Source organism: Lonchura striata, chromosome 11 (assembly GCF_050655825.1).
Source record: "Lonchura striata isolate lonStrDom1 chromosome 11, ASM5065582v1, whole genome shotgun sequence".
Lineage (NCBI taxonomy): Eukaryota > Metazoa > Chordata > Aves > Passeriformes > Estrildidae > Lonchura > Lonchura striata.
In genome coordinates, this window is record NC_140713.1 from 8,850,001 (window position 1) to 8,860,725 (window position 10,725).

The window sequence follows — 10,725 nt, forward strand, 5'->3', positions numbered from 1 at the left end:
AGACTAACGATATTAGTCCAAAAAAACCCTGCCACTAAGTTTTGCAGTCAAAGGTTCAACCTTAATTATAAAAAAATCAAAAAAAACCCATTTTTTTCATCAGCAAGCACAGTAATTTTTTTTTTTTTTTTTAATGGTATAACCTTAAATACCAGCTCAGAAAATCAGGACCAGAGTTCCTACAAAAGTACTGTGAAGGAAACTGTATACTGCCTGAGGTTGGAAGGGAGCTCTGGAGATTGTCTAGCTCAGGCTCCTGCTCAAAGCTGGGTCAGCCACAAGAGGGTTGCTTGGCATCCTGTCCAGTCAAGTCTTGTGTATTTTGCTGAACCACCCCACAATATTTTATTATTATGCTAAAGCTGAATTGTCTGTGCTTGAGTTTGTGCTCATTACCTTTTGTTCTCTCTCTAGGCATCATAATAATAATGAAGTCCATAATAAAGTCCATCACCTTTGGGCAGATTTTACTTTCCTATGGAGTGAAACAGACTAAGCTCCTGCTATTTCTGCTACAGATCTTTCCCCCCCAGTTATTCTTTAATTCACTTCAGCACGAGACTGAAGATGTGAACTGGGAAATATTTCGGTTTTACATTAAGTCACACCAAATAATTAAATGGTGCATTAGAAGACGGCCTTTTTACTCAGTCTTGCAAATGCACTGCTCCCTAATTTGGCACGTGTGTCTGGCATGCGCCATTTCGTTTACTACAGGCTGTTGACTGCAGACACGACTACGACTGACCCTACTAAGACTGCCAGGGAACACAGCTGGAGTAAAGTCATCCCACGGTAAGAGTATGACAACGACACAAGATCAATACTTCCGCTGTAGCAACGAACAAAGATTCATTAGTTCAAATACTCTGGAAAAGACGACCCGCACAGCCGCTGACACCCGCACAGCCTTCGGTTGCTCTGAGCCGCCGATCAGAACTTTTCTCAGCTCACTTGACAGCAGAACGGCGCTCGGAGGGCGGCCCGGCAAGCGCGGGGAGCGAGCGAGCGGCGCTGCCAGCCCGGGCCGCGCCCAGCGCTTCCCGGAGCGGAGGCGCGCCGAGGGAAGCTCGGCGCTTCTGAGGAGCCGGCAGGCCCGGCACCGAGCCAAAGGAGCGCACCGGCCCCCGGACACCATTTTATCTCGCCTCGGGCTTCATTCTTCTCCCCGGTTTTCGCTCCAAAGTGCTCAGCGATACCGGCATCAGCCGCAGAAGCCGCCCCCGGTCCCAGCCGCGCACTGAGCCCCGTGTCCTGCTGTCCCCGCTCTCGGTGGCGGCGCTCAGCACAGCGATACTCACGAAGGGGCCCCTCCGGCCTCTCCCGAACAGGAACGCCATCAGGACGGGACGGCTCCAAGCACCGCCTCACAGCCGCTTCCCCGCCGCGCCGGACGCTTCGCCCTGGCGACCCGCCTGGAAACAAGGCCAGGGCGGATTTGCTGCGGGCCGCGCTCCTCCAGTCAGCGCGGGCCTTTCTCAGCCTCGCTCGGCCGTAGCAACCGCCCCGGCTGAGGCGCCTCCGCTCCTCCGCTCCTCCTCCCGCTGCCGCCGCCCGGCCCCGCGGTCCGGCGGCCCGTGGCTGCTGCGGGCGGCTCCCCCGGGCCGGCGGCTCCCCCGGGCCGGCGGCTCCCCCGGGCCGGCGGCTCCCCCGGGCCGGGCAGCGCCCTGCGGCCTCTCCCCGCTCCCCGGCGCGGGCTCCGCTCCGGCATCCGTTTCGGTGTGCGAATGTGCCGTGGTGCCGGCTGCTCGGTGGTGCTTGTACTTAGATCGTACCTTAGCCTCCAAGGCTTGTTAAAGTCAGAACACCGCGTAAAGCTGGCAAACCTGAAAACAATCTCTCCCAGCAGCTACCTTGTAATAATTGGTCTGGAGACTTCCACCAGCTGAGGGATGGAGGTGCCTCTGGAGTTGGCTTTGTAATTCAGGAAGATTTTCTCCCAGCAAGGGTGGCTGAAGGTATGGAAAAGGCAATGTGGGTTTTTTCACCATCTGTGTGTTTTAATTCAGGCGTTTTTCAGACTGAGCGGTAAAGCGCAAAGTGGAATTTGCAAGCCAGCCCAACAGCCTGTATTAAAGTGAACAGACTGCTGGCTGATTTGATATGCTCACCTTAGCTGTAAGGAAGCTTGAGGAAGGAGGTAGTGCCTCTTCCAGAATATTGCATCCTAAGTTTATGATTAAAATTTATAAGCTTGGAATAGGTTTGTAAAATGCGTTCCTACTTTTCCACATTTCTTTCTAGGGTATATCTGCTACTGAAGGAGGATTTTAAAGGAGGTCTGATGACAACAAAAGCAAACCTTCCTGTGACAGCAGGATCTATAGTTGTCCCTTACGGGCATGTGATTGGAAATGAGAAGTGGAGAGGGTCAGAGCTAGCCCAAAGGCTACAAGGTAAGCACAAACAAATTGGAAGAGGAAAAGCAAGTCAGGCAAATCATCCCCCTCTATTGCCCAGTAAAGTTAAATGGCTGGAATGCGCTTTACTCTGTGCCTGACTGATCCCATATTTGTGGTATGGACTATGGTAGCAGGCTGAAAGATCCCGTTTGTTTGGCACGTATCTGGGAGATCAGCTCAGTTTTCACAGCTGCAGAGCATTGCAGGGAAGCAGCACAATCTGCTGTTGTGGGGCTTTGCGGATAAGCATCTCCCCTAAGCTCCCTTGAATTTACATCTCTACTCTGCTACCATCTTGCTGGCACAACAAACTAAATTGTGATGATCCCTCCAGAAAAGCATGTGATATTTTTGTTCAAGTCTAGGGTTCACTGAACAGCTCTAGTACTTTTAAATCTGTAGATTGGAACTGCTATTAATTTACATTACTAAAGACATCACACAGTAGTTCAGATTGCTTGTAATAGATTTACTTAAAGGGAAAAAAGGCTTTTAATAAAGTTCAGTATGAAGTCACTAGAATTACTGATACTTCAGGAAGGCTGTGCTGTGAAATAATTGTTAGTACATATTTAACTACAGTATTTTTTCCTCTAACAATCTCACCCTAAGGGAAAGTTAGACTCATCTTTGAAGATGCCTTGGGACTGGTGGACTTTCATCTTCCAAACAGAACTTGCATTTTACTTATTTCTGAAGCAGATTTGGTTGCAGGGGATGAATTCAAACGAAGATTGGTTAGGTTTAGAAATGTAAGTGCTATATAAACAGAAAAGTTTTCATCTGATACTTGTTTATTCCATGCTTCTGAGAACATTCTTCTTGTGGTTTTGTTTTTTTTTTTTAATTCCATTTGAGGTGACTTTTTGGGATAATTTTCACCTGGGAACTGAAAAATTCTGCAGCTGTGTGATAGTGCTGTATTAAAACTCTGTCCTGTTCCTGCAACTTGTGTTCTTCCTCTGATTTGCTGTTAGGCATTAACTTGTCATTAACAAGGTTTTTCCTAATATCTTTTTCGTTTCAATACAGGCCAGCAGTCTTAGGGGAATTGTAATCGTAGAGAAAACCCAAATCAGTGATCAGTACTACCTAGGAGTACAAAAACTTGTTGTACTCGAACTTGGAATGGTGTTGCTTCCTGTGGCGAATCAAGGAGAAGCTTCTCAGCTTATTATTCAACTAGTAAGTTTCTGTGCTATATTAAAATATGTGATGTACAGCAAAGCAGGTAGATCTCCCCAGTGATCACCTCATTGCAGAGAGAATACATAGGATCTTAAAGGAGCACAGCATCATTTGAATGTAAGGAGTAAATCTTCTGCAACAGTGATACAGTAGTACAGTTCAGTGTGAAGAAGGTTCATTTGGGAACAAAGAAAAAAGGCTGAAGAATATGATCCTGGGTTTTTAAAATGTAATCTTGTATGAGGTGCCACTAGGTCGCATTAGGCAACTATCACTGTCAAAATCAACTTGAAATTTTGCTTTCTCTAAGGTTAGGGAAACTGTTTTTAAATGGTTTCTTGTTACCCATTCTCTGATTGCATCCGAAAGGTGACAGAAACAATTGTTTTCATTTGTTGTTGCTGTTAAGAAATTGTTCCTTAGTAAGGTTTTGTCGAAGTGCATCCGATAAGGGATGGAGGAGGGAGCTTGCATGTCCAGCTTGCTAGCGATTGCCGTGAGCTGTGCAGGGGTGACGGCCGGTGCCAGCCTGGCCGCAGGGCTCTGGCGGCAGCGCTGGGGTCGCTGACAGCTCTCTCCGCTCCAGGTGCGGGAGCAGAGCAGGGACCGCGGCGCCAGCCCCTTCCTCGGCAAGCAGCGCGCCCAGCTGCCAGAAGCCGCGGTGCTGCAGGCGGTGCAGCGCATCCCCGGCGTTGGGAAAACAAAAGCTCTGCTTTTACTGCAGCGCTTTGGAAGCATCCACCGGCTTTGTAACGCAGCCATCCGTGAGCTTGAGCAAGCAGTTGGACAAACAGTAGCGCAACAAATTTATACTTTTTTACATTCCTGACGTGCATGAGCAGTGGTATTTTGCAAAATCAAATCTTGTTTTTTTTTCTTCTCAATTATAAAGGTTTGGTTTTAATAATCACATATTATGCCGATTTCTGTAACTGGACTCTGATGCTTCTTTTTTTTACATCTGCTCAGTTCATATAGATTAAGCTGTGCAAATTGCCTTGGAAAGAAGTCTGTATTTTGCATTTATCTGGAAGAAATAAAAACCAAGAGAGCTGTCTTTTTCAACATCTGTATTTCAATATGGAAGAGCAATCTGCTTGCTTACTTTGGTCTACCAGAAGAAAAAACCACCATATGAATATGTGCATAGTAACTTCTCAGTAACTGGAAATAGGTTATGTGTGTTTAAAAAGTTAGCATATATTGCTTTAGAGTAACACCTTTGATTTATAACTTTTTGGAGTTCCTTTGGAAACTCCTACTGGAATACAGGTTTGACTTCATGCTATTCAGGGTAGTTAATTCTTATTAAAGTAGCCATCCATCTGCAAAAGTCTCAATGATCACTTTATTATTTTGCCCCCCTCATCCCTGCCAAGGATTTTCGGAATCATAGAGGAGCTTTGAGAAGTTTTGATGAAACACAGTGATTGAATTAAGAAGTACAACAGCAGGCTAAATATAAGCAATACTAATTTCTCAAATCTGTGAGAAATTTTGTACCAGTTCATCTAAGTAGCAAAGGATTAATAATTTATATAAAACATAAAGATTCAGTAAATCATCAAGTTAAGATCCTACTTGCTATTACATTTTCAGACATTATGAGTTAGCAGCTTTGGAACTGCAACCATCAGCATTTCAAATGTTAAATGTATTTTTAACACTGGTTAAGACTGCATAAGAAATTATAGAAGGTCACCCTTTTGAAAAACTTACCTGTGCATGTGTAATTTGATGTATGTAACATAATGCATTATGAACATCAGGTTTGTATTGTGCAATTTTATTGCATTAGGACAGCACAAGCTGCATTTTATTTCACCTTCTCCCAACAAAGTCACTGACTAAGAGTTGCATTTCCATGGCAAAGATCTGCCTTTTGAGAAACTTCAGACACAGAAATACCATTTTTACTAGATGTGTGCAAGGCCAGGCCTCATTGAAGGCACAGCTTTTCTCACAACTCTCATCATCTTTAACTGAAAAAGAATTAAGCAGTGTGATCGTGAGTCTGGCATCTCAGCCAGAAAGGCCAGGTATTAGTGGGGAGAAGTCAGCCTATAAGATTTTCTCTTTCATTGGCTGTCAATAATGATAATCAGGATATATCTGTACATGTTTGTTGCCTGCTGATGAGAAGGCAGGCGACCTGGTTCCAAGGGACAGCACGGCAGCCCGGCCTCGCCTGGGCCACTTGGGCCACAGACATACACAGACACCAATGTGGTGGATGGTCAAATGGCGTTTATTACCTTATCTCGTGAGGTTAAATAGTCAAGGGGCTTTGCTACGTCAAAGGAAGAAGGTAGGGTCTCTAGGGTTAGTAAGGGGTGGAAAACTACTGAGTTAGGAGGGGCTACATGTCTCAGGGGTGATGGATTACATATCACAGGATGAGGGGGGAAGGGTCTTGCTTTCCATTACATCCCAAAATCTGTTCGCTTGTCCCTATCTACCGCACATGTTAACATTAAGGTGTTTGTATTTACATATGCAATAATATATCTCTAACGACTTTTGAATTCTCTTCAAGGAAAAGGAAATTTGAACAAATAATTGTCGTGGTTTGACACGGAAAAAGAATTTTTCTCCGAAGGAAGAGGTCAATTTGGATATTGACCAATTGAAGGTGGACACACCTCTGAGAACACAGAGGGGTTAAAAGCAGAATTCCCAGGGGAACTCACTCTCTTTGGTTCTGGTCAGCATGCAGTGCAGCCTCTCCCCTGCCCGGCCATGGCTGGGTGGGGAGGGGAAAAGCCATGTGGCCTTCAGAGGTAGGCCCAAGGGTGGAGGGACAGAACTGGGCTGGTCCCCTGCAGATGGAAGGGTGGAGAAATCTGGTGTATCTCAGTTCCCCCCCCCAAGAGTCTCAGTCTCTCTCTCTCTCTCTCTCTCTCTCTCTCTCTCTCTCTCTCTCTCTCTCTCTCAACAGACATCAGCAGTTCACCACAGGGAAGGAGAAGAGCAGGGGGCCCGCAAGGTGCCCAGCTGCCCATGGGAGCTGGAGCCTGGGCAGTGAGCCATCCTTTGGAATTGGGACTTTTAACCCTTCCTGAGAAATGAAAGCTTTGTGAAATTTTTCTCCTTCTCGGTTTGAAAGAGAGGAAGAGAGACAGCTTGAACCCTGGGATGTTAGAAGGAGAAATTCTAGGTGGGAGGAGATGATGGAGTGGCTTTTGGCTGGACGTTTTCTTGGTAGCCACAGACTGAACTGATCTTCTCCTTCAAGAGAGACTGTATTTTAGGAGGATGCCGGTGAGCCAAAGAGACCTGCTTCAGCTGGGAAAAGACAGAAGTGGAGCGAACAGAGAAGAGTTAGGGGGTTTGTGGTGGTGCCCCGTCTTCAGAGAAGAAAATCTCTGTTCTTGGACCCTCGGAAAATGGGGGGACTGTGGTCCCAAAAAAATGAAAAACTGAACTGTTGTTTTTTCCCCTCTTGGCAGGGCATCCTTGAAAGGAAAAATCCTAAAAGCAGTCTGTCCATCCATGCATTGGTGGTGAGAGCACTGTGCATGGAAAGGAGAGGGTCACCATTGGCAAACTTTTCTCTGGGCGGTGCCATGTGTGACATGGAAACACAGGATGTGGCAGCTGTGTTTCCTGGGGGGTCTGTGGCACAGGAGGGGCTCCTCTCTCCCTCAATGGACTGAGTATCGACTGTCTGGAGGGTGGAAACCTGATTGGGGTCCAGATTGTGTCTCACTGTGGTTTGTTGGAGTTGGGTGGTGGGAGGAGGAATGCTTTGGAAGGTTTTCATTTTTAATTTTGTATTTTTTCTTTCTTTTTTCCTTGTATAACAGTATAGTAGTAGTAGCTTAATAAAGTTTGTTTTTTTCCTTGTTATTAAGCTTGGGCCTGCTTTGCTCTATTCTCAGTCACATTTCACAGCATTCAATTGAGAGATTGCATTTTCATGGGAGCATTGGCATTGTGCCAGTGTCAAACCATGACAATAATCTGTTATAGATATATAACACTGTCTTTTTGCAAATATTAAAATGGATTTATGTGTGTGGTGTTAAAGTAACTTTGTTATAAAGATACAGTTTTTATTTCTGCTGTTAATTCAGCTTAAACATAGTAGTGAATCAGGTGATATCAGTGTGTTTGTGTTACAATGCCTGCTTAGATGGGATAACACTGTTATAAATGAGAATTTATTCAGCCAGATTAAAAATAAAAATAATTTTATTTGCGGTTAAATTCTATCTAGCCAGCCACACGGAAAGGACAGAGCCAAACCCGGGATCGAACCTGGGTGTGCAACAAGGAGTCAGCCTCAGCAGAGGTTTTCTCCTATGCCCACACCTCCATCCTGGCACAAGCGGTTTTTATAGGGAAAATTCCGCCTGAGGCCAAGATTTGAGCAGTTAGTCTTTTCTTCTCTTCAGATCTACAGGTCAATAAGATTTTCATTTTTTGGTGATGAGGAGAAATAATTCAATGTCCGGAGTAGTTGAATTCTTGATGAGAGTTTACAGGAAGGCTGCATTCACATGGATCTGTCTGAGGATTTCCATGATACCCATTTTGGACGATCAGCACCGATGATTGTGATGATCAACAGCTGGAGCCCAGACATGGCCCATCTCCTGGCTGAGCCACATCTTTTTACTTGTAAATCAGTTTCCAATATACATTCAGTCTCGCCTGTAAGGGGTGGGTGGGGAACTAATACAATGGGCATGATTTAACAAGTATTCAATATTACATATTTCATACAAGGAATGGCGTGAATTATATTTATTACACATAACAACACCCAATGAACACAGGATGAGGACACCTGGACAGATCTGCCAGCCAGCAGCATTCACCCTCTGAAGGCAGTGTGCACCAAGGTCCAAACTGGAAGTGGTAAGGAGAAGGAGCCAAAACCACAGCCAAGAAACATGCATGCTCTAAAAAAGCGGGCCTGAGGAGGGGCCATGTAAAATAGTTCCTGGAAAATGTAAACTCATTTATGGATATGCAAAAGACTATGCATATGCAACAGGCTGATATAAGGGAAGAGGTATTTAAGGGGTATCCTCAAAGGTAAAAGTGTGGTCTTGGCTCACTGCCAAGATATACCCAGCTGTAATAACCTTTGCTTAATGGTCCTTGTCTCCTATAGTCCTTTAGTAACTTTTTTAATTTTCACAGGAGAGTAAACATCTTTTTCACAAATCCTTTCTTAATAGAAAGGTCCAATATAACTTTTCACTAAAGAGGCTAACCCAAGGGCACTTCAGGTAATGCTGTTTTTACATGCCACTGTAGTGATGGGTAAGACACCTATTTCTTCATGCACAATAGCCCATCTTTATTCTTCACAGCTCCTATTTATATCGTTTTCTAAAGGCATTGTGTTTCATTTTAATTGGTTAGTAACTTACTGCAACTCAGTTCATTGGTTAGTAGTTGCTAATGTACGTGTCAGTCAAAAACTCCTCTCTAACAATGTTTACATTCTTGTCTCCTGGATAGAAGATATTTCACATGGGTAGAAGTCTTCTCACAGGTGCAAATTTCTTTCTCAGGGAACTTGTCAGACTAGCTTTTATGTGTACTTAGCTCAAGTAGCAGACCCAAGACATAATTTGACAAGGGTAACAAGGCTCTTATTTTATAAGGCTTTACCTATATGCAACATTGACGTATGATTATATCAATCTTAAATAATAATCTTAAATTTCCTTCACGCAAATTTTGACTTCTGTAATATTTTTGTATGATAGATTTGGAGTTAAAATCTATTTTGAATCGCCACTTCATAGACTCGTAGGCTCATCGAATCATTAAGGTTGGAAAAGCCCTCCAAGGCCATGGAGTCCCAGCCCAGTTCCTGATGCCCAGCTTGTCCCCAGCCCAGAGCTCTGAGTGCCACCTTCAGCCCTTCCTGGGACACCTCCAGGGATGGGCACTCCAGACCTCCCTGGGCAGCCCTGCCAAGGCCTGAGCACCCTTTCCATGGGGAAATTCCTGCTGGAGTCCACCTGAGCCCGCCCTGGCCCAGCTGAGGCCGTTCCCTCTGCTCCTGTCCCTGTTCCTGGAGCACAGCCCGACCCCCCGGCTGTCCCCTCCTGGCAGGAGCTGTGCAGAGCCAGAAGGGCCCTGAGCCTCCTTTGCTCCAGGCTGAGCCCCTGCCCAGCTCCCTCAGCCCCTGCTGGGGCTCCAGCCAGGAGAGAATACTGCTGCTGCACAAAGAGCAATCTAGAGACCTGACATAGGGGCCTTTATCACCACATTTTAACTTGCATAAATATTTTTTGAAAGACTCTTCAGAAAGCTCCACAGTTGTGGAGTTGCGTTATTTGTATGTTTTATTATCCCTGTATTATGTATTGGTTTATTCCTTTGTACCTCCATGTACAACTTGGTTTGTCCCCAGTTTTCCCGCCTTGTCCTCCCTTCCCGCCTTTCCAGTATCTGTCCATCACCCTGGAAGAGGCGCAGTCTTTCCCTTTACCCCTCCCGGGTGCCTTGTCTGTCACTCGGTGCCCCTTCCCATCCATCCAGAAGCTTCTACTCAGGGCACCGGGTGATTGGGCGAGGGCCTGGGGCCCCTCCCGTGTCCTTCTCCCGCTGGTCCACAGGTGCATCACCCGTCCCGGAGCCACTCCCTACCTCCATCCCTACTGGTTACCGGTTTTCCCCTCCCTTACAGTTTATAAGCCGGTGCAAGCAGCTTGTGCTCGTTCCTGTTAGCTGGCACCGTTCTAGGATATTTGGCCCCGTTGGGCTACAATAAACTTGGGTTTATCCCCCAGCAGGATCCGCTCTTCATTTACCACCGCGAGGCGTGCTAGCGCTGCCCGGGACCCACAAAGGCACTCTCCAAAGCCCAGCTGGGAGCGGCGGAGGGTGCCTCCATCGCCCGCCCTCGCCCCAGGAGGAGAGCTGGCCGGGGCTGAGATAAAGGGATCTGGGGCGGGAGCGCGGCACACAGTCAAGTCAGTAGGAAATGCGACAGTCTCCTTTGAAAACCAACGCGGCGCGGCCCGGCCCAGGTCCCAAAGCTCGGCCCCGGCCCGGCTCGGCTCGGCTCGGCTCGGCCCCGGCCCGGCTCTGTCCCGGCCCCGGCCCGGCCCGGCTCGGCCCCGGCTCGGCTCGGCCCCGGCTCGGCTCGGCCCCGGCTCGGCTCGGC

At 46.8% G+C, this 10,725-nt stretch overlaps 2 protein-coding genes and 1 long non-coding RNA gene across 17 annotated transcripts in view; 2 read left to right on the forward strand and 1 right to left on the reverse strand.

The window, feature by feature from the left end:
* LOC144247054 (centrosomal protein of 89 kDa-like) overlaps positions 1-1,369 on the reverse strand; it is a 34,297-nt gene extending 32,928 nt beyond the window's left edge. For 5 of the 10 annotated variants that reach the window (XR_014957735.1, XM_085589185.1, XM_085589186.1 and 2 more), the window contains exon 1: positions 869-1,369. Coding sequence is in view for 6 of the 10 variants with exons in the window: in XM_085589185.1 (XP_085445311.1) it covers positions 869-1,138 (270 nt within the window). In the remaining 4 variants the exon portion in view is untranslated. Of the gene's footprint in view, positions 1-396 lie in introns of all 10 variants that reach the window. The other 5 variants (XM_085589192.1, XM_085589191.1, XM_085589189.1 and 2 more) reach the window with 2 other exon arrangements.
* LOC146766391 (uncharacterized) overlaps positions 1-10,725 on the forward strand; it is a 138,748-nt gene that overhangs the window by 73,341 nt on the left and 54,682 nt on the right. The gene's annotated exons all lie outside the window — the stretch shown is intronic.
* Positions 692-7,623, forward strand: LOC144247057 (Fanconi anemia core complex-associated protein 24-like). Of its 6 annotated transcripts, none has more exons than XM_085589237.1 (6): positions 735-795; positions 1,850-1,958; positions 2,245-2,396; positions 3,015-3,154; positions 3,435-3,587; positions 4,177-4,923. In XM_085589237.1, exons 3-6 carry the CDS (start codon positions 2,285-2,287, stop codon positions 4,417-4,419), a joined length of 648 nt encoding a protein of 215 aa, XP_085445363.1. In that variant the 5' UTR covers positions 735-795; positions 1,850-1,958; positions 2,245-2,284; the 3' UTR covers positions 4,420-4,923. The 6 variants fall into 6 exon arrangements, with proteins under 6 accessions (XP_085445365.1, XP_085445361.1, XP_085445363.1 ...); XM_085589236.1 differs by lacking the exon at positions 735-795 and adding an exon at positions 1,600-1,719; XM_085589239.1 differs by lacking the exons at positions 1,850-1,958; positions 4,177-4,923 and adding an exon at positions 6,529-7,623 and having other exon boundaries at positions 692-795.

Coding starts and splice junctions, on each gene's coding strand:
- LOC144247057 (XM_085589235.1), top strand. CDS start 695: ATGCGCCATTTCGTTTACTACAGGCTGTTGACTGCAGACACGACTACG. Junction 796..2,244: donor TGGAGTAAAGTCATCCCACG/GTAAGAGTATGA, acceptor ATTTCTTTCTAG/GGTATATCTGCTACTGAAGG. Junction 2,397..3,014: donor GCTAGCCCAAAGGCTACAAG/GTAAGCACAAAC, acceptor TCTCACCCTAAG/GGAAAGTTAGACTCATCTTT.